The sequence below is a fragment of the Ixodes scapularis genome, unplaced genomic scaffold (assembly GCF_016920785.2).
Source record: "Ixodes scapularis isolate PalLabHiFi unplaced genomic scaffold, ASM1692078v2 ptg000058l_1__unscaffolded, whole genome shotgun sequence".
Classification (NCBI taxonomy): Eukaryota; Metazoa; Arthropoda; class Arachnida; order Ixodida; family Ixodidae; genus Ixodes; species Ixodes scapularis.
The window spans coordinates 2085373-2108485 of record NW_024609900.1 but is presented as its reverse complement, the minus strand read 5'-3'; the positions used below and the strand labels follow the sequence as shown (position 1 = coordinate 2108485).

The 23113-nt window shown below is 47.5% G+C and overlaps 2 protein-coding genes across 4 annotated transcripts; both read left to right on the top strand.

Moving 5' to 3' along the window:
* Positions 1-19508: 19508 nt before the first annotated feature.
* On the top strand, positions 19509-22147 carry LOC121045502. The gene is made up of 4 exons (XM_040502514.1): positions 19509-19623; positions 19707-19836; positions 22005-22073; positions 22130-22147. The coding sequence occupies exons 1-4, from the start codon at positions 19511-19513 to the stop codon at positions 22145-22147; spliced, it is 330 nt and encodes a 109-aa protein (XP_040358448.1). The 5' UTR covers positions 19509-19510.
* Positions 22082-23113, top strand: LOC115327071. 3 transcript variants are annotated; one of them, XM_040214684.3, is made up of 3 exons: positions 22082-22148; positions 22218-22525; positions 22684-23113. In XM_040214684.3, the coding sequence occupies exons 2-3, from the start codon at positions 22239-22241 to the stop codon at positions 23054-23056; spliced, it is 660 nt and encodes a 219-aa protein (XP_040070618.2). In that variant the 5' UTR covers positions 22082-22148; positions 22218-22238; the 3' UTR covers positions 23057-23113. The 3 variants fall into 3 exon arrangements, with proteins under 3 accessions (XP_040070618.2, XP_040358544.1, XP_040358540.1); XM_040502610.2 differs by having other exon boundaries at positions 22096-22125; XM_040502606.2 differs by having other exon boundaries at positions 22121-22525.

Sequence of the window (23113 nt, the reverse complement as noted above, 5' to 3'; positions counted from 1 at the left end):
CGCGTTAGGCATGTGTGCGGACGCACAGTAGAACGAGCGCAAAGGCAGCTGTGGTGCACCCGCAACTTCGCGCTTGTTCTGACATCTCTGGCTCGCTCACTGCGGGCATCCAGCCATCCGACACCCTGACATCTGGCGCTTTTTCTGTCTTTCACGTGGCGTTCCAAGCGGCACACGACGGAAAATGCTCATCAAGCTGTTCTTGAACACGTGTCGCCATTTGTATTTTATTTTAAGAAACTGTAATCTGCCTTAACTGAATGGAGAAAGTTTGAGGTATAATAACATTCTTAACGTGTAATATATCAATATGGAAGTTCTAGAAAACGTAATATCGAAGGATGCTTCGTAATTTAATGTCTCCTTATTTTGACGTGATTTTATTTTTATAGCACCATAAATTATTACCATTTTAAACTTTATATTTTTTTTTTATTTTAACGTATACATCATCTGTACAGTTCGTTGCTTACTTTTTTATTTAATTATATCCAACCGAACGCCGAAGTAAATCGTGGGCGATGGGACGTTCTAACTCGAGAAATATTTTTTTTCAATATTAGAGACTGTGCTTTATTAAAAGCTAAATAATTAAATTACGACTGAAAATAATCGTAATATCGAGACACTCAAGTCTTAAAAAAAAAAAAACAGCTCTCCAATATGACATTAGTTTTATAATTGTAAGATACACAGAAAGAAAGTTATAATCCGTCAAAAAAGCACCAAAAACGTCATTCACGTCAATTCAGTCAGTGCGTTTGTACCGCACTGGCTAAATTGCTCATCTACAGCGAGTGACTTGTCGCAACTTTGAAATGGCTGACCGACTACACGCTATATAAATATCAACACAGTCCCAGTTATTGTTTCAGTACAGTTTTCAAAGAACAGAACTGTACTGGGATCAAAACAACCATCCACATAAATATCTTTTTGGTCGGTGAGAGGTTGAGTAAAATGGAAAGAGGTGGGAGGAGCTTCCACTTTACACTAAACGTGTCACCAACTAAAGACAAAAACATTTTTTTTTTACTTTGTCTAATAACGATTTGCACGCTAATTATTTTTCTGTCTAGATAATTTTTAAAAATTTGGATTTACATCTTGACAAAAAGACTGAAAGAGGCGTGAAATGGCTTTTCTTTCCCAGGCTTCTGGTTGTAAGAATAAACACAGTTCCCCAAAATGATATAATATTCATTATATTTTGCCTGGAATTGCACAGAGAAACAACAGAAAGTGACATTGGGCCCTAAACTCGTCAAACACAAAGTTGGAGCCGAAAAATCGCGGAGGGTGTAGAATGGACGTCGGCGAAAAAAGCGCGAAGTCATCGTTGCGATAGGCCAATCGGTGGGCTCCGTCAACTTAAGCCCCAACTTTGTGTTTGACCAGTTTAGAGGCCCTATAGAGCCTATTCACATGACATCAGACCGCCTTTTCATGTCGAGTCACTACACACAAGCATGGCCGCCGAAGGCCATAGCGGTTTGCCGTAGGCGAGTTTGCTTTGCCTTCTTTTATTTTTCACCAAGCTCACGAATAAAAGTTCCGCTTTATCGCTCGGCGGCCATGTTTGTGGGTGATGACTCAGCAAGTGAATAGACCCTATACTCCGTTCCACATTCTACCCGACTGCAGCTGACGCTACCATCGGATAGACCCGATCAAGCAGTGCCTAAAGTGCATAGTCACGGCGCTTGCTTTCTTCTTTTTCTTGTCGGTTTGCAATTGCTGGCTAAACCCAAACACGGATGGAAACGAAAGTGCAGTATCACGGCGCATTTACTCTGCGTCATTGGTTTAGTTGGTAATGGCAAACGCACAACAATGACTAGCAGAGATGATTGACTTTTGAAGCTGTTTGATTGGCCCTATGGATCGCAGCATCGGCTGCGTCGGCTGCTATGCGTAAAACTCGCAGCTTTCGTTCAAATTCCAGTATTTCGATCGCCGAGTTTTTCTTCAAAGTACATTAGGCAAGAGTAGATAACCGATACGTTGCATCAAACAAGATGGGTGTGTAGCGGACGGTCCGGGACGGATCAATCGGAAATACATAGGTTGGATGCAATCTCTAAAATTAGTAATCGAAAGAACAGTTGACGGCCTTGTTCACGGAAAGGGGGCAGCTGTAGGTTTCTCTGAAGTCGCGAAGGCTCGTAAGCACGTCGTCTACCGATTTCGTTTCCCTCCACCCGGCGCAGTTTTGCGTGGCGAACTTCATGTAGAACATCTGTGCCCTGGACAGACGGTTGTGGCCCCAGACGTACTGAGGCAGGTGCCAGGGCCTGCCAACTGCTCGCACGGATGCGGACGCCGATTTGATGGACAGGCGGGCCTTGGCGTGCAAAGTGCGGCCCTCCGAGATCCCGACGGAAGAACAAGCGACGTGCTCTCGTATTCTGGAGGCACTTTCCTCGGACCAGTTGTCGAAGTCGAACACGAGACTCCACATTTCGAAAGCCATCTCAACGCCCACCGTAGCCGCGTTGATGGCGGGATCCACGTCGTCGCCGAACCTGAACAAGGGGTAGGCTAAGGAAGGCACCAGAATGATGTCGTTATGGAGACGCCTGATGGTCGTCTCCAGCGACGCGTGGTTGAACTCATACGGGTCTAGGACAAACGCCTCAAGCCGCTTGTCTACAGTGACTCGGTAGAGCTTCATTGTAAGGGCGTTCAGATAGTAGTTGGGTTCGGCTTCTGAGAGTGGCAGATCATCGGGGATAAGCTGCTTTGGTAGAACAAGTCGTACTGTGGACAGGAGGCGTTCGGCGTTCGATGCGTCTACAGGATGCAAGAGCTCCAGCACGTCACCAATGACGGCCTTCTTCGTGGCGATAAAAATGCCCCGCACATCGCGGTCCCTCTGGTAATCCGTTAGTTGTTCGAGGGCGACGATTCTCCAGAGGGGCGTCAGGTGGTTGGTCCAACTCTCGCACCTCGAAATTAGAGACTTGGTGTTCGGTTCATGCGGGTAGCGACGCAAGACGAGGTCGACGCTGCACGTGACCAAGAGAAGAGCAAGCTGAACTTCCCGACGTTCGAATTCCGAGGTTAGCGCATGAAATATTTCCCCGATGAAGTCGATGTCCGAGTAACACATAACACTCGGTGTTGGCCCGACGTGAAATGGAGCTGCCATGGCGATCCACTCTTGCTGAGAAACGCCTGAAACGAGTGTGTGCAAGACCTGAAAGCTATCGCTACACGTCATACTCCCTAGCTTCGTTTTTGGTGACGACGAGTGCAGTTTCGACAAGTCTTCTTTTGACACGTTGACTCGCAATATTTCGTTGTACGCAGTGAGCACTGTTTGTCGCACGTAATCGTATCTACCTCCGGCGAAGGTAGAGTGCACATCGGGGGTCATGGTGAAAACGTTGCTTTCTCCGTAAAGTTGGATCACCATTATATTGACCGGTGTGTGAAGGCCGTGCAGCACGGACAGCTGAATCAGAACGCAAAGAACGTCCGTCGGACTCATGGTTTTCGAAACTCCGGTGGTCTCTACGAGTGCAGTCATGGCTTTCTCGGGCAGATCGGAACCCTGGCCTAGGGTAAACAGGCAGCTTCGATGAAACGCGGCGATATATTTTCCGGCGGGACTTCGAAATAGACCAATGTTGGCGGATATATGAAGCGCCTGTAAGGATTGGTGGTCTACTTTCTTTCTGCTGAGGGCGTCCATGTTGTGGCAAGCGTACTTGGTGTAAGCTCCACAAGGGTCCAAGGTGAAATTGGCGGCCACGATGAGCTGTGATGCCACGTCGGGACAGCAGTAGCTGGTGTCGTTTCTCGGGGCAGTCCCTTTTGAGTCGGCCATCACGACGAGAATCACTAAGGCGAGAGTCAGGCAAGCAAACGCCATTATCAGACACGCTATCACGGTGACGCTCAAGATTCGACTGCTCTCGGCGGTTCCAGCAGTGGCTGGCACGTTTATGTTGATTGAGACGTTCATAGTGAACCGGCCTGATTTGTGAGCTACGAAGAGAAAGCAGCAGCTGCAAGTCGCCATGAAAATCGAACCATATGTTATCCATGGGCACGTGACGCACGTGACCCGCGTGGAGCATATTCGCCGGGTCGTCCTCTGGTCGATTTTTGTCAAAACCCCAATAAACCTCTTGCAAGATCGAAGCGACCTTAGCGGCATAGTGTCGCGCAAAGCATCTTTAGACAGGGCCTCCGAGATTTTTCGCGCGCTGGCTGCGCTCCTCAGGATATTGCATTTGCCTGTAGAGACTGTTACTGCGGGGCGCACGCGTGTATGTTTGTAAGTATATTTTCGGCGCAATCTCTTTGTATCGAGAGTCTGGTGAACACCCCAACAAAAGAGGGGGATCGGTGGCCGAGTGGGCTAGGGCACACTTGAGCCACTGTATATTATAGGTGCCTTCATGTGCGCTTTGCTTAGGGTGGAGACATCTCGCCATTTTGTTCCTCACTTCTATTTTTATTTTTTTGTTCAGAAGCGCGCGAAAGGGCGTGTCCCTGCACGCGTGTGTGGCGCTAACTATGCTACGGCGACATTTTGTTTTCGTCAATTTCTTTGTATTTTCCCCGTGAGCGCGTGCTGTCGGCATCGGGTACTACAAAGGGTGGCATCACTCTAAGCAGAAGGACATTGATGCACCCTACTGTATATGGCAGCCTAGCTGCCAGAGTAGCGACACGACGCAAAATTATCTAGATGCACTACGTCAGAAGCACCTATAGTGATGGCCAGGGTGTCGAACCGAAATATTTTTCGTTCCGGTTTTCGTCCCGGTTCAGGGAAAACGGTTCAGCTCCGGTTCCACTCCGGAGTGAAAAAAGAAAGGTTCAAACCGGTGCGAACCGGTTCGAACCGGTTCGCACTCATATGCTACAAAAACATTTGACGATAGCAAAAGATAAACTATGAATATTTGATACAAGTGTTACATATAAAAAGCAAAGGCTCACATTACTGTGAGGAACGAACGCGCTAGTGCTGGGGCATTTCGGGACGGTAGGTAAAAGCGCAGTTCAATGTCAGGCAACCGACCGAAGAAGCAGGACGTCGTCAAGCATATCCAGGGAAAGACGGCACCTTTGAGACGATAGATTGAACTTCAGTGCAGAAAAGGCTCGCTCCACGCTGACCTGGGTAGCAGGCACTCCCAGGGCTACTTGCTCCAATCCTCAGAGTTCTAGATGGCGTTCCCGTCATTCCTTCCAAAACTGTAACACGTTGCGTGCCTTGAAAGCCGCGGCTCCTTGTCTAGCATTTCCAGGGCCCGTTTGCTCGAAGCACTAACCGCGGCTAAAGTTAGCCGCAGTACCTAGCAGAGGGATTTTGAGATCACGTGACTGGGGCTCGGTAGGGATGCGGGGAAACATGGCGGTGCCCCAGTGAGTGAGCGCCGCTCGCTTTGGAACTAACATGTTGTTGTAGCTGCAATATCGGGCGCGTCAGTCAGCAACGAATGGTGCAGGAGGCTTTCGCTTTGCCTTACCTCACTTAAACCGCAAAGCATGGGCAATGACATCGCCGCAGTTTTTAGATAGTGTTTAGATTCTGGGCATTCCTAAGCCTAAATGAACGCGATAATTGTCGGCATGGCAACGTTTTTGGAAAGCGGATTGTTGATAGCACACAAAAGCAAACAGCGTCCCAACAGACCTTTTTTCTAAATTATCTAAGCACCGAGGTGCATGCTACTACTGTAGTTGCACGCGTCGCACGTGCTGGCGTCTGCAGTAGTAACCGTTCTAAAGCAAAAAGTATAAAACAAATTTCCCTTGCACGCGCGTTCGTTAAAGCCTTATTATGATTTTTTCCTTCGAATCTTTTATCACAGGAAAGCCAGCGCACGTGGACCGTAGAATTACACTTCCAGCGTTCTCCTCGCGATGCTTGGATAATTTAGAAAAAAAGTCTGTCGGGACGCTGTCTGCTTTTGTGTGCTATCAACAATCCGCTTTCCAAAGACGTTGCTATGCCGACAATTATCGCGTTCATTTAGGCTTAGGAATGCCCAGAATCGACACACTATATAAAAACTGCGGCGATGTCATTGCCCATGCTTTGCGGTTTAAGTGAGGTAAGGCAAAGCGAAGGCCTCCTGCATTATTCGTTGCTGACTAACGCGCCCGATATTGCAGCTACAACGACATTATTATTTCCAAAGCGAGCGGCGCTCACTCACTGGGGCACCGCCATGTTTACCCGCATCCCTACCGAGCCAGTCACGTGATTTCAAAATCCCTCTCCTAGGTACTGCGGCTAACTTTAGCCGCGGTTAGCGCTTCGAGCAAACGGGCCCAGGAGCCATGCTATATCAAGTGGTTCATCTTAGTTAAACATATAAAATAACGCAAAAAAGACAAGATCAAGAAGTATACAGGACAAGAGCTATTAGCGAGTTTTAGTAGACCGTGTTTCCCGCTCCGCTAAGCCCCTCCGCTACCCGGAGCTCTACAGCCAAGGCCATCGGCGCGCAGGCGCAGTGGCGGTTTCTTCGTAGCGGAGGGATAGCGGAGGGAGAAACCCGGTCTACTAAAACTCGCTATTAAGTGGGCTACTGGTACCGCGAATGTGCACGCCAGCCTCAACCTTTCTTTCCTTGAGGAGCACTTCCGTCTTCCGGATCGTCTGAAGCCGCCGCAGTTTCAGAAGACAGGGTAGAATCTTGCTCGCATTGCAGAGCTGTGATCCGCCTCCAAGTCTTTGTCAAATGGAACGTGGCCCGGTACTTTTGCTCAGGGGTGAGACGAAGGCGATAGCGGGGATCCATGTACAGTGCAGCACAGAAGACATCCGCGTCAAGATGTTGTCGCTCTCTCTTTTTCATTGACTGGACGAAGGCCTTTCCTAACGGCGAGGATATCTTGGAAGTGTCCATGGAATATGTCAGCCATGCTCCGTAGAAATCAGAGATCTGTTCTTTCTGCGATGTCGTCGTCGCCACTTCTGCCGGGCGAAGCGATACTGCGAGCTTTTCGATTTCCGCCCAGACGTTTTCAGTCGACCCGGAGCTTTCTTCTTTTGAGAGCAACCCTCCAGCGAAGCCTCCTAGTTCAAGTAGCCTGCAGGCACATGCAGCGTGGACATCCACCGCGTTCGACAATCAAGCATTGGTTTCTTCAAAACTATAGCTTTCTGATCAGGGGCAGAACACGTTGGACACGTAGTCTCTAAACAAGCGCACCGCTTTCCCCGGTTTGCGCGAAAATAAGATTTTTTTTTCTTTGCACTTTTGGTTTATTTTTTTCGGCTACTGTGTTTTTCGCCACGCACTTTTCACGCGACCTGACTTCGCGTATGAACCGAAAACCGCATGAAAAACACATCGGTTCCGCTCCGGAGCGAAAAATATTATTTCGTTCCGGTTCAACTCCGGTTCGAACGAAAATAAGTTTTTTTTCCCGGTTTTCGGTTCACGGTTCGGTTCAATACCCTGGTGATGGCCATTTTGGGCGTGGGAGGTTGCCATGGTAACCGTACTGCTAGCGACGCCGTGCGGCAAGCTTTTTCTTGTTGATATCTCCATTCGTTCATTGAAAAGTGGTAAAGGCAAGGAAACACTGTAGCAAGGAGGTTATAAGAACTAGGATAGGGCACGTTTCAATATTGGTAAAGCCTAGTCATAAAAAGTTTAAACGATTTTGTGCCCAGCGTGACCGCAGATCTCTCTGGTGATTGGTGCGCGAGACATGTCACGTGCGCGCGCTCCGTCCGGTAGGTTTTATCAGATCGAAGGCTAGACTGTGGTGTATTCTAGTACCCCATAGCAAGTCGAAGGATATACTCCGTTTCACCTTATGTTGTACCGCAGAGAAGGCTAGAAGCGCGAGCTCATAGCGTTGGGGGCGGCTCCTAACGCACGAGAGCTTGTGCCGCCGAGATGTGCCCTAGAGCAAGGAGCTCGCGCTTGTAGCCTTTCCTGCGGTACATCATAAGGTGAAACAGAGTATAGCTACGGTCACGCAAGAGAGAGAAAATCGTTTTATTAAAATAATAATGAAATTCGGAGAGGATTAGTCTAGCCGATTAGCTGACATTGTTCGCTCCGAGAAAGGAAAAAAAAATGTTAAAAGAATAGATAAAGAGTGCAAAGAAAGAGAAGAATAAAGAGAACGGTGAGAGGTGTAAAGTTATTCATCACGAAATCACTTTCGTATGTTCATAACTTTAGAAAATGCTCTGCTTCTTATAGTTGACCTTGTAGCCCAGTGGCTTGAAGGAAGGTCAGGAATATCCTTTGAAGTAATTTCCTCCGAGCTTGGGTACCAGAAGGGAAAATAATGCTTGCAATGTCTTCCACGACGAAGTGATGTCTTTTTAACTGTGATGCGAGGTCTTTCCTTTCCTTTTCAAATTTCTGGCAGTCTTCTAGGATATGGTTAATATCTTCGGTAACACCGCATACGTTACAGGTGTCTGTATCGCGTTTTTTCCAGCGGTGAAGTAATTTTCCTGTACGCGCACTTCCTGTACGTAGGCGGAAGAGAAGTGTGGCTTCTGCTCGTCGAAGACTTCCTGTTAGACAGGGTTGGATAGGGGAGGAGTGCGCTATTGATAAATCGCAGATGTGTTCATTTATAATTTGGTAATATTTTCTAGGATCATCTTGCGTCTTGATGCTAATAGGAAGATTGTGTGCGTTGGAGGCAAGTTGGTCTGCCTTTTCGTTTCCATGTAATCCGACATGAGCTGGTACCCACTGAAATGAAATTTCGAAACCATCTTTTTCTAGTGATCTTGAAATTGATTTGGTCGCCATTACTACTTGTGACATTTGTCGAGACCTTTGGAGCTGTTGAAGTGCAGCACGAGAATCCGTTAGGAAAATAACTGCCTGTGGTGTTAAGTTTTTTATCATGTGAAGGGCTTCTAGGATTGCATGCATTTCAGCTGTTGTTGATGACACAAACTCATCTAGTCGCCCACTCCATTCGAGCTGTAAAGTAGGCGCATAGTAGGCAGAAGTGCTACTTCTTCGACTTCGATTTACTTATCCGTCCGTGTACACCTCCAGGGGGTTGGCGTATCTTCTCGAAATGTATTCATTAGTTTTTAGTTTTATGACAGTTGAGTTGGCGCTGAACTTGTTGTGTATACCGGGAATGCGGCACTTACATTTCGGGCAGTAAACGTTCCAGGGGGGAGCTGATAAAGAGTTGTCTTTGTCTTGCAGTAACTCTGGTGTCCATCCAAGATGTTTAAGAGTTTGCGTAGAAATAAAAAAGCGAGAGTGTTGCCTGGTTCGAAGTCGGCGTAGGAGGCTCCTTCCTGCAGACGTAGTGGACAAACGAATTTGTTGGGAAAGAAGGCATTTGGTAGCCATAAGGGGTAAAGTCAGAGCTCGGGCTTCTCGATATACATTTTCGTTCCTCGTTGATCTGGGCACTCCTAGGCAAGTACGCAGGCCTTGTCGATGTATGCGCTCTAGAGTTTGAGAGTCTGTCGGCGATAATCTAATGAAAGGTAATGAATATAGAATACGACTGACAACAAGGGATGAATGGAGACGTATCATAGAGCTTGGCGAGCTTCCCCATGATTGTCCTGCCACTCTACGAATGGCATTTCTTGCTGTCATCGTTGATTTAATCACGTTAGTGGCTTGCGCATGCCAGTTGAGGCGGGAGTTCAGTGTGATTCCCAAGAATTTGTGCTGTCGAACACGGCGCAGGGGGACGTTATAAATAGTCAAAGTAATTTTTGTGCTTCGCCGGTTTTTTTCAGGAAAAAGTATGAACGCAGTTTTCTCTTGTGAGAACTGCAGACCACAATCAAGTAGATAATTGCTCGCTCCCGTAATGGCTGCTTGGGCGGCGTTTCGAAGACCATGATGTCGATGTGCTGAGACCCATATGCAAATGTCATCTGCGTACAGTGATATATTGATGGGGAGAGTGTACTTTGGGAGGGATGTTGGTAGCCTGGCCAAAACGATGTTAAAAAGGATTGGCGAGAGTACGCTTCCTTGTGGTAGTCCTTGAGCACAGTTGCGAGATGTACTAAAAGACGCGCCTAGTCTAACCTTGAAGGTTCGATTCGTGAGGATGCCTTGTACAAACGCCTGGACTTTTCCCGTGATGCCGATGGCTGTCAACCTTTCAAGGACAACTGCTGGATCAACGTTATCATATGCCTTTTTAATGTCAAAAAATACCGCTAATGTCGATTTGTTGTCCTGGTGATTCTGTTCAATTGAACTTAATAGATCTACAATGCCGTCTTGAGAGGATACCCCACGCCTGAATCCTGTCATCTCGTGTGGTAATAAGTGATTGGTTTCAAGCCACCAGGCGAGTCAAACGTGTATCATTCTTTCCATGAGCTTCATAACACAAGATGTAAGTGAGATGGGTCGGTAGGACGATGGCGCGTCGCGTGGTTTACCAGGCTTGTGGATTGGAATTACCCAAGCTGTTTTCCAATTTTCTGGTATATCATTTGTTTCCCATATATAGTTAAGAAACTTGAGAAGTTCTTGTAGGCGTCCATTTGGTACGTTTTGCAGCATCTGGTTTGTTATTCCATCCGGTCCTGGAGCGCTTTTTCGTTTACTCTCTTTTAAAGCCGATAGTAGTTCTTCGATGTTGAAGGGAGCATCTAATGGGGACGATGTAGTCACAGCGTCATACGTCCTGACTGTCTTGTTATCGATTAAAGAAAATTGGTCTGCAAATTGTTCTGCGGCGTCCTCTAGACTTGTGCCGAACCGAAACGCCATCGATGCGTGTGATAGGTTTAGATCTCGTTTGCCCATGAAAACATCAAGGATTCGCCAAATTTGGGTTCCAGGTTTATTTGCATCTGCTGATTCACAGTTGTCGTCCCAGTGTTTACGCTTTGTTTTTTTTCGCATATCGTGTTGTTGCTGCATTGATTCTGTTTAGATCGGTTTTGTTTGCGCTGGAATACTTCCTTTGGAGTTTTAGTTGGGCCTGTCTTCTTGCTGCACAAAGATTGAGTAACGTGAGATCAGGCTCTGTGTAGTGCTCTGGGAGCTTTATCTTGATGGTGGCCTGATTTGCGCTGGTCAAGACTGCTTGTAATATGGGTTCTGATGATTTTTCCATATGTGCTCGAAATGAATCCCAGTGAGTAACATATCGAATACGCTGTTTAGTTCCACGGAATCCATGCAGATCTAAAAATATCGGATAATGGTCGCTGTTCATGGTATCAGGGTTTCTCGTCCAATTTACGCATAGGTCTGTGGAATGAGCAGTGATGTCGATGGCGCTATACGTATCAGGAGGACGAAAAAAGGTCGGACTGCCGTCGTTTGCAACAGCGAGGTCGCACTCTTCAAAGCATTTTGCCAACGCCCGGCCACGAGTATCGTCTCTGCTAGCTCCCCAAAGGCTGTGGTGTGCGTTCCAATCTCCGCAAAGTAAGATTGGGTCCTCACAGCGCTGGCAAATTTCTTTTACGACTTCAGAAATCTTGATTCCACTCTTTCCAGCACGGACATATATGGATGCCACACACAAACTTCCTCCGGTCAACATGACACGTGCTGCTACCAGTTCAATATCTTGGGTGCACAAATCGCTCGTGTCAATCTGGTGTTGTGGAAGAGCCTTTCGAATATAAAGGGCTGCACTCCCGTCAGGAAAACCGCTCATGGTCGGATTTTTGTAGCAATAATACCCAGAAATGCTGTGGTCATTGGGGAGACCCGCCTCACTTAATGCAAGTATCGGAATAGGGAAGTGTTCTAAGATTTTTCAGCCCGGCACAGTTCCACTGCATGAGAATCGGTATATTTCGTCGTTTTATTGCTTTTCGTTGCGGCTGACACTTTGAAGTGTCAATCATGGCTCTGGTCGAAGTTTCGTGTCATTTCTGTAAGGCCGGTTGGAAAAACATGATTGCTTGTAATATGGTCTTGAAATTACCTGACGGTAGGTTGGCAATGAGGTTTGGTAAAACAGAAAATATTAGACTAACTAAATCCCCGATTTTCGAATTCTGAGAAGGTCTTTTTCCAGTGACGATGTCGCTATATGATCTCTTTCCTCTGGTACTAGTCTTTGAGGTGGCGGTAGTGTCGGTGTCAGCATCTTTTGAGTAATGTGCTTCCACTTCTTGTTCTTTCTCGGAAGAGGTCTGCTTTTTTCCCTCTTTTGTCCCAGCAGCTTTTGCTTTCTTCTTTTTCGCAGTGTCATTCGGAGCCTTAACCCCTGGATTTCTCTCCGCGGTGATTATGTCATCTTGGCTTGTGGCCTTTAAGCGTGGTGCATCACGTTCCACCTCTGCGCAATCCGCATTTTTGAAAAATTTGGGGCCTCTGATAAAACTCTTCTTCTTCGCTAGAGCTTGAAGTCGAGTTTTGCAGTTGACATAATCGGCTGGATGGTCTCCGCCGCAGTTCGCGCATTTGACGGGTGATTCGCCATTGCAGTCCTTGGTGGCATGTGTTCCTCCACATCTTTTGCAGATCGCGGTGGCACTGCAGTATTTTGCCACATGGCCCAAAGCTTGGCAGTTGAAGCATCTTGGGGGCGCTTCGACATAGTCAGTTACTTCATGTCGTGTGAAGCCGAGATTAACCTTGGCAGGGCGTTCTGTGTTAGGGCGAAAAGTGATCACCACTTTATCTGTCGGCCGCACTGTTTCGTCTGGTTTGCCGTTGCGTTGGTATAGGCGCCGTGCTGCAATGACTCCTACTGGTTCGAGGAATTCAGTCATCTCTGAGTTTGAGTACCAGTCAGGCACTCCTTTGATCAGCCCATTGTTTTGCATATACGCTTTTGGGATGGTGGCCTGAACTAGGATCTCTCCCAAGCAGCGCACCTTCAGGAGCCTGTTGACCGTCGCCGGCTCTGCTACGTCAACGAGTAGACCTCCCCTGGCTGTTAATCGATGGCGTACGAAGGGTGCGCCTGCAGCTGCCCTGACTTCGTCATTTAGCTTGAGCGGGTTTAGCTGCTGTAATCTTCTCCCTTCTTGCGTTGGAGTGAACAGCACAGGTATGCCTGTTGTCCTTTTACGGCGATGTTCGACTAGGATGAATCCTTCGTTGTCTCCCTCTGCTTGGGATGCGTCCATTGAATCGCAGTTGCTGAGGAGCAGTTTGGCTGGTGTGGACTCTTGTGATGTGGAGTCGTCGGTTTTGTCAAATCGTCGCTTAACAGATGCGTGGGGTCGCTGACTTGGCGGGATAATATGGTAAGCGTGGTCTTTCTCAGCGGTCTCTTCAGTTAGAACCACTGGTTCGATGGCGTCCATTTGGTCAGCCTCCGCGGAGGCCATAGCTGGCCTTGTAGGCACCCAGGTTGCCCCGGTACCTGATGTACTCCAAGAAGAAGAGTCTAGTTTTGAGACCGTGACCCAAGAAGTGGTGAAAACCGTCGGTGCGGCGTGAAAAACGTCCCAAAACCAGGAGCGGTTTGTAAAACACAAACGGGGTGGGTGACACTTCTTTTTCCTCCTCCTACGGTCACGCAATGTGGTCACGTTGGCATGGTAAGTGAGGAGAGTAAGAAGGAAAATGAGAAAGAGGCGAGGCGTCAAGGGAGCTTGGCTTGTGGAGGCTATGCGGCCGACGTCATGCCCTCTCCTACCCTTCTATCCTCTTTGGGTAAAAGACGCTTGGCATGGCGGTACGGCAAGGGCCTCTGGAGGAGCGGTGCCTGCTTCTTCTGTGAAGTGAGACGACTTACAGCCCGGGGACTGTCGGGCGACGAGAGCTGCTAATCGTAGGTGCACGGACAAAGCGAGTGGTTTTTCGCGCCGCCGGGATGGCGGCCGCTTCGTGGGACGAACGTACCGTCCATGTACTTTCGGACTTCGCTCCTATACACGAACTCATCTCTGTTACGTCACGCCGCGGTGGTGGCGCGTCGGACGCACTTCCGGTCCGGGGCTGTGGGCGGAAGTGCCCATTTGAGACGTGTATTCCTTCGTTGTTTTGAAAGGAACCAGACAAAAACCTGCCTTCTGGTCAAAATGCTGCGACTGGGGCTGTACCAAAAGTGTCGACAAAAGGTTTCAAGGTCAGTTTTCATGTGCTCGGTTCGTCCGAGAACGTGGATATGTGCCGTGAAAAGGGAAAACAAGACGCCGTCGGACCACGATTCCTTGGGCGGGAAGCATTTTGGGTTGAATTCATGGATACTTCTGATCATCAAATTTATGTTTTGTTCCAAAATGAACGCCGGAAAACCGTCAAGTTGTACGGACCACCTGGGGACTACGTTCAGCGCGTCTTCAAGTTCGAACGGCCGCCTGATCGTTCGAACTGTCGTCTGCTTTTTCAAACGTTTCTCCTTGTCGTCTGCTCTTTTAGAGGACACCGGCCCGTAGACCAAACGTGGGCCTGGTACTTGCGATAAGAAGTAAGTGCAGGCCTAAAAAAACTTAAGTTTGAAGGTTGGTAAGCAGGCTGGACGCAAACAGTAGATACAAGGAAATGTTGATCATTGTTAGCAGTGGCCATCACCGACTTGTTATGCCTGATTCACTTGGTTAGATTCTGCTTGCGATTTTCAGTATAGACGTCGACATCTCAGCTACGGTTCACGCTTTTGAAGTATGAGAGACGTCGCTACTGAAAATTGCGAGCGAAATCTCACCATGTGAATCAGGCTTTAGCGTACATTCTGCGGCGTCCACGCGGAATGAATCGCCGCATGTCAGATGATTCACGCGTAGTTTTCCGGTGTAACGAGCCTCTGTGATTTCGCTGACGCCGCTCAAGTAGTCAGATATCGTTAGGAGGACGTAGAATCAACAATTCCAACGCCAAAAAGAGCGCGGGGACTCGCACCGACGCCGACAACACCACATTTCAATGGTTTGTTTATGGGCGACGGCGAGCCACCGCCCCTAGCGGCGCCGGTGGCGTCCGCTAGGGGCGCTCCGGGCGCTCCGGTTTGTTTGTAAACATGAGTTGGTGTATAGAACAAATCCGATTACGTCGGCCACGACAGGACAATTGCCTCGGGAAATGACTGCTGCTCGACCGACCCATAGTGAGAAAATGCATGCTTAGCATCATACTTCTTCAAGACCCAATCATCCACTCAAGATGAAATTATCTCACCGAGTGCCGTTTTTTTGCGTTACTATATAGACGCTTTGCAGCAGCTGTGGATGGGCGCCGCCATAACTGACCTTCCGTTTTTGTTTCCTTTTATTTCGTTCATTTCACTTCATCATTACCATAGCAGGCCAGGTTATTGCCACATTATATTCGAAGCTGGGTCCTTTTCTAAAGCATCGGCCTTTGTAGAGGATCGGCAACTACCGTTTCAGTTGCTCGGCATCTCGATAAGACAAGAGAAGGTCAGCAATGGCGGCTGTAATTTGGCGAGTGTGTAAAGCGTCTATACTCTGTTTCATACTTAAGCGGGTTTCACATGCAGCGATTCCGCCGCCCAAATCGCTGCCGCTAGCGGCGCGGCGGCACGAATCGCGAGGTTTCATTTCACATGAGCGTTTTCTGCCGTTGCGATGGCCAATGTTGCTTGCAGCAAGCAGATGCGCAGAGTCGGTTACAGCGGCTTCTAACAACAATTTTTATGCCTTAGTTTTCAGTTTCCCCTTTAATTTAACCTTAATAAATCAAAGAAAAGCGTCGAAAAACTAAATAAACGTTGGTCTTATTTGTTTATGGTTCTCTTTTCAAACTTCGTTTTTGCGGAGGATGTAACCTCGGATCATCCTCAGCAGCGTCACGGGCAGCGCCTTCCTCGGATGTAAACACTCCAACTGATATGGCCGACCCGAACCTCCTGGACATAGTTGGTATTTCCGAAATTGGGGTATGTGCTCATGATCCGGAGTATGTCCGTCTACGAAGACTTGAAGAGTATCTTCTCTTAAGAAAGAAGCAGATCCTGCTTACTCTCCCGAGCCCAAGGCGCTGGTGGGTAAGGCCCATCTGGCAAAACCGCAGGAGAGAGTCGGAGTTCCACACATCGGTGAGTTGTGACCTCGTATTTTGATACCAAGGATTTTCTAGTGGTATTAGTTTTCTCACAATGTAATATATTCGTGCAGATGCCTTTGCTTATAAGTGGGGACACGGAGTACTTCCAGAAGTACACTCTAAAAACTGTCACGCTGAACCTCACGCTAACCGCGAGTTTCAAGCGTGGAACCGACGTCAATACGACGGGAATGACGTTTTAAGCACCACGTGATCGAGAATAAGCGTTTGTTTTCTGTGTCCAAGCGTTAAAGCAGTCCGAGGAATCCCGCTCAGCCTTTTTTTCGGACGTGATCAACAGCGTTAGCGTGACGACCGCAAAACACACGCTTAGATTTTCGGAGAAACGCGCGCGCCTCCATTCATCGTCACGCTAATATATATCCGAATGGGTTGACCCTCCTGAAGATCCACTTGCGCGTGCCTTTTTGTTGATTTTTTGTTGATGTAAGCTTTTTTTTTTTTTTTTCTGGAAGCACAGAGGGCGCATGCGTCCTTTTTTTGGCGGGAAAAGCGAGAAAGCCGTTGCGCTGTTTCCGTTGCTCCCTGGCTTGCTCAGTCAGTTCCCGACACGCCTTGTTTGTGGCTGTGGCTGGTGGCTGGACCAGCTTGACTGACTGCGACTTGCGTGATTTAGCGAGAGACGGCGCGTGAGTTCGGGCACAGTGTGCCATGTTTACCGCACTTGACGTGCGTGGAGTACCGCGGGGTCGCTGCAAACATAGCGAGTGCGAGTGCCCCGAATTCATGTGGGAGACGGACCTGAATGGCCAGCCAAGGAAAGGGCTTGCCATTTGGCTGGTGCCTTTACTGCGGCCATTCGCCAGCTATTCATGGAAGACAGCAATATTTGGGTAAGAACCCTGTTTTCGTTTGTCCCCCATGTCTCTTAATCCGCTGTTTTTTTTTTGTTGTTTTTTTCGTTGTGAAAGCGCAAGTATATCAACTTGCACAGTCTTCATCGTGTTTCTTTTCTTGAAGCGTTGTGCTTTTCAACATAACTGCCACATCTAGGAAACAGTTTTTGCTGCTTGTGATTGAGCGCGTAATTGAAACAAATGTTGTTTATTTCGGAAAGGTGAAGGAATGAACCGTGCATGTTGGGGCGTCGTTGAGGTAGTCGGGCGAGTTTGGTCTCGGCTGTAGACACTGCAGTACAGAGGTAAAAAGGGTGGCAGCAGGAAAGAAGGAAAAGGGTACACAACGTTGCATTGTAGGGGGAAAAGGGTCGCAGCGGTGAAGGAGACGCAAAGAATCGAAGTAACATCAGAGGCAGCCGCGTGAATCTTTGCATGTTCCGATGCTTGCAGGCATGTTTCATTTTGGTTTTGATCGGTCTCAACGCAATCGTTTTTTTTTAGATAAAGCTTTGCAGAAATATCAAGTTAGTTTGAGCGGCGTCGCCGTCGGCATAACCGTACCGCGTCGGCATGACGCTTTTTTGTGACGCTCGCAAAGAAACGCATTTATTTCAGCGGCGAGTAGATCACTTTCGCAATAAAGAGACTACTTCAAGCACGCTCAAAGTGCACTTAATGTTACACAGCTTTACGAACTAAGAACAGTCTGTTATGAGCGTTTCAGTTAGTGCAATGTGAACGTTCAAGTGTTTATACTCATATTTGTAATACTAAGTTTTTTTAGGCCATAATATCTTAATCTAATTGTCAACAGGTTGCACCGACGGATATTCTGGGACCCTGCATTGTGTGGGGCGAAACGAGACGGCTAATCTGCGTCAACGAACCACGAAATGAAATCGACCTGCAACCAGACACGTCTCTCGAGAAAGCGCTGCTGCTATGCCTCTGTGCAGCATTTGGGCAGCTGCTTGGTTTTTCTACAGAGAGTAGTGAAACCAGCAAGCAGGTCTGAGGTAGCGTGGGCGCAGAAAAGGTTGCGTGATCTTCTCTCAAAGTTGCACTTTTTGCTCGCACACAGTTTTTTTTTTTGCTTTTTTCGTACTTGTTTTTGAGGAATGGTTGGAGGGGAGTTATGTACATCAAAATATTAATCGCTCTAGCAAGTGAATGAAAGGGCCGCCCTTAATAATGAAAAATCTATGATATGTAGAAAAAAAATGGCAAGTGCCACGTGGTCGAATGCTCCAAAACTAAATCTAGTCATTACGCGCCAATTCAATTTTTGTTAGCAAATGTTGACTTTCGTAACGAAGTCAACACTTTGCTCATTTGAACTCATATAATATTTATGCCAGTTTGACCTTTGTCAGCGAAGTGATGACGTTGTTTAAACTGGTTGTGTTTCGTTACGAATTATTTTTAGAAGGAAAAACCTCCTTCTTATTCTGTGGTTAACTTCTTTTAGAAAATCACAGACTTGCCATAAAGCACAATTTTTCTAATATACCAATTGCTGTATGTTATAGAAAACGAACCGCAAAGAAGTATGACACCACACAATTATCACTGCGTAGCTGCAAAACATATGGCAATGATTTATATATTGATATTTTTCTAACATTTACTGAAAAAATATATCCTGATTCAAACCCGCTAAAAATGCAAAATATTGACATTCATTCATATTTGTTTCATTATACTCATAGTTGAGGCAGTTCTTAGCAGTTAGTGGGCATTATACTTTTTAGTGGCTTGTTTGTACCAAAAAAAAAAAAGATTTTCAAATAAAGAGTTTAGCCCCGAAGCTGAAATTTGTTTGCCTTTTTCTATTTAGTTCCTTTTGGACTGTTCCTTCTTGTAACTAGAGCCTAACAAGATTCATTTCTCTCTCTCTCTCTTTGTGTTTCTAGCCGTCAAAAATAAATTTCCTAAAATCTTTATACAAGAGGCACAGCTGTGAACAGCTTGCAGCTACTTAGCGCAATGTACCAGGCGTAACATGATTCACAACTGCCATTCGTATATGTGCGTAATTATACATAAAGCAGCACGTTTATCTTTCTTGCACTACTCAATTCGCCTAAAGGAGTACTTAGAGAGATTTAGTAGATCGTTTCTGAGCTCCTATAACGATATCCGATAACAATGCATGGGGGCCCGTGTGTTCGTATACGCTTATTACGGCGTGCGTTTTCTCCACTCTCAAATAATGACGCCTTCTAGGCGCGTGAAATGTGCGTCGTGGTTGAAACTTCTGGCCGCTGACATTGGGCTTTCTCGCATTTAGTATGTCGTCCCAATAATCTTAGTTATTGGGACGATATACTAAATGCGGGAAAGCTCAATGCCCACGGCCAGAGGTCTCCACCGCAACGCGCATTTCACACGCCTAGTAGGCGCCATTATCTAAGCGTGGAGAAAACGCACGCTGTAATAAGCGTGTAAACACAAGGGCCCCCTCACGCCTGCGAAGCTTTAAACCATAGCACAGTTCACGCTTAGGGAGCGTGAATTCTAAGGGTTGAAAAACAGCACGCTTAGAACAAGCGTGTAAATAATCGCTTTGCGTCACGCCTGCAAGCGTTAAACATATGCGCAGTTCACGCTTAGGGAGCGTGAATTCTAAGCGTTGAAAAACACCACGCTTAGAACAAGCGTGCAAAAAATCGCTTTGCGTCACGCTTGCCATGCGTGACCATTTTTAGAGTGTACTATAAGATGAGACCTGAAAAATTTGAAGAGCTCCATTCCCTGGTCGAAACACCACTCACAAGAGCTTACCTCACGCGGGAGCCGCTATTATCGCGGGCTAGACTTGCCATGACACTCAGGTACTGGGAACTTTCCTGCTTTTCTAATTAGCTCTGATTTATGCACAGACATATGATTTACTGTTCCACCCGCTTTCTTTAAGGTACTTATCGTCTGGAATGCAGATACAGGACATTGCTCTGGCCTTTAGAGTCGGAATCTCGACAGCGGCGGGTGTCATTCACTCCACCTGCAAGATTCTCTGGACAGCTCTCCAACCCCTTTGTCTAAAGGTATGTTGAAAGGCTGGCTGGTCAAATTAGTGATAGAAAATGCTTTGCTTAAGATTAAATTTTGCGCACCTCTTCTATTACCAGTAATTTGTGAGGTGCTTTTAGAGAAATACTGACACTGCTGGGGATTCTAGTATTGAATACGTTTTAAATCGGGAAATAAGCATACTGATTAAGATGGTGCGTCCACGGTGACCATTCAATGCAGATCCGAGAGCTCAGCTCGCGCACTGCCGTCCGAGCCCCGCTTCTTTTTGCCTGACAATACCTGGGTATACAAGCCGTCACAGTTCGTCAGCGGGTTTCACATGCAGCGATTTTGGCTCTAGAGCGGCGCGATTTCTGCCGTCGCGGCGCTCTGGCCAGCCGCAGCGGCTGAGCGGCACGGTTCCACCTGGTTGGAAATTCTTCGCCGCGGCAGAGCGGCAGCTCTCGCCTTGGCCACTCACAGCGAGGCGTTAAGTCACGTGACAGGAGGAGAAACATTGCGGGAAAGCTGGCGCACAGGACGGTGGCGTTTTCACGTTCTTGAAGCAGACGACAAGCAGAGAAAGTACGCAAGCGACTGGTTTGCGATATCTCTTTTACGGCGGGTCGCGCTTCTTTGCTTCAGCAGTCGCGTCGGAACTGTTCAGTAGATCATTGAGGAGAGGGATTGCTGTCCCCTTCCTCGTAATTTGTTTTCTCAATGAATTACGCGACTCTTTTTTGCTTTCCTCGCCCGAGTACCGACTGTAGCGAGCGCAAGAGACGCTACTTGGTAGCGGGTTGTACGTGCGCTAGTGAGAAAAACAAAAGAAGAAGAACTGAGCGACATTGACATGTTTTTTTCCAACACAGATCGTTGCACCAAGTAAGACGAAACATGTTGCGCCCAGTTCAATGCACTGCTTATCAGTGAACTGTCCAAGCGTCGGGTTCCTTAGGACGCGCAGCTCAAAGAATTTAGGAACAATGGGATCAAAGAGAAACTCGGGGAAGAGGTGACTGAGGCCTTGAAAGTGATCGACAAGACCGGTATGAAACGACTGCACTACTACCGGTTCGCGAGGTTCGGGTCGGTCATATCAGTTGAAGTATGGTGCCTGGATCGCGTCTTTGAATGGTGTGTTTACCGCGGCCAAAAAAGTGGTCCCTCGTTTCCGCCTGATGACGTCATAAAAGTGTTCTGCTGTCGCCGGTCGCGACCCTGGTGGCGTCCCAACAGTTATGGTGTATGTAGCAGATGCCTGTTCTGCTCCAGGTCGCTTTCCACTGTGACAGTTCACGGAAGCTAGTGCAGCCGGAAGTTGGGACGCCTAACGGGACGCCGTGAAGACAGCGACACTCGCGTTCGCTCCTGCTTTTCGCCAGCATTTCTACGGCCAACCGCCAGGATCGCGACAGGCAACAGCATGACACTCGCGTCATTTGTTGCCACATCGGGACCACTTTTGATGTATGGGCGGGATAGGACGCTAAACACACCAGTCGAAGACGCGCTCCAGGCACCATAGTTGAAGTCTACATCCGAGGAAGGCGCTGCCCATGACGCTGCCGAGGATGATTCGACGTTTGATCCTCCGCGACAACGAAGTTCGAAAGAAAACAAGAACCATAAACAAATAGGATCAAGGTTTATTTAATATTTTAAACGCTTTTTTATTTTATTAAGGTGAAATTAAAGGATAAAATGAAAACTAAGGCATTAAAATTATTGGAAGCCGCTGTAACCTAATGTGAGCATCTGCTTGCTGCAAGCAACATTGGCCATCGCAACCGCAGGAAACGCTCATGTGAAGTGAAACCTCGCGATCCGTGCCACCACGCCGCTAGCGGCAACGATTTCGGCCACGAAATCCCTTCATGTGAAACCCGCGTAGATTAATGGTGCTATATCAATGAAGGCCATCTTGCACAAAGTTGAGCACTTATTATGAAGTTCTGGAGTTGAGTATTGTAATGTAGTATACAGATCATGAAAACCTTAAAACGGTTAAGGGATTAACCAATGTTTACTTATGTTGTTATAAAACAGATTGTAAAGGTATCTGTGTGTGCTTACATATATTATATACCATCGAAAATTGTAGTTTATGAAACTGATTTCAGAACTTCCATGCAGTCGCGTTTGAAATATTTAGAAGGCTCTATTACATGTCTGCTGCTATGACACAATGTCATCACAGGTGCCAACTACTGAGAGATGGCAGGAAGTTGCTGAGGGCTTCCAGAACAAGTGTAATTTCCCCCACTGTGTTGGTGCTGTGGATGGCAAACACATCGAGATTCAGGCATCACCGAATTCTGGTAGCTTATACTACAACTATAAGGTGCAGTTTGCGTCAGTACTTTTTATGAGCTGTATTTCTCACTGCATTTATGATTTGTTGTCATTACAGGGTACGTACTCTATCGTACTAATGGCTGTTGTGGACAGTGACTTGAAGTTCGTTGCTGTAGACGTCGGTGCCTACGGACGACAGAGTGATGGAGGTACCCTAAGTGCCTCTCGGTTCGGTAAATGTCTCGAAAATGGCCTCCTCGGCCTGCCACCACCAAAGCGGCTTCCAAACTCGACAGTAATCGCACCATATGTGTTCTTGGGGGACGAAGCGTTCCACCTACGCCCAGACTTTTTGAGACCATACCCGGGAAAGCACCAGGACGATGACAAACGAATATTCAACTATCGGCTCAGCCGTGCAAGGTGACTTAAAAGCGCAATAACCATGTAGTGAATTGGAGGGGGTGGGCGGGTAGTTTCTAGCAGGGCAGCAAATAGTTTAATTGTTGTTGTTTTTTGTCTGTTTTGTTGCGGGATAATTGTAAAGAATCATTTCCGTGAACCTGTCTCCACTTGTGCAGGAGGTGCGCCGAAAACGCTTTTGGCGTGTTGGCATCAAGGTTTCGGATATTCCGAAGAACCATCAACCTGCTACCAGAACACGCAGACTACGTCGTCATGGCAACTTGCGCACTACACAACTACTTGCGGGAGGACTCCGTCTACATTCCTCCTAGCTACGTTGACAAAGAGGATGCCTATGGCAACATCACGAACGGCAACTGGCGATCGACATTCAAAGACGACGAAACAGTTATGACGGACCTGGAGCCTCCGGTGGGGCACAATTACAGCGGTTCCGCACGTGAAGCGAGAAACCTCTTCTGCTCCTACTTTATGAGCAGGCAAGGGGCCGTACCTTGGCAGCGGACCTCTGCTGGGCTACGTCCTTGAACGGAAGCGCACCTTGTGCTGCGAGCACTTGCAAACTTTTGCATACATTGCATGGTA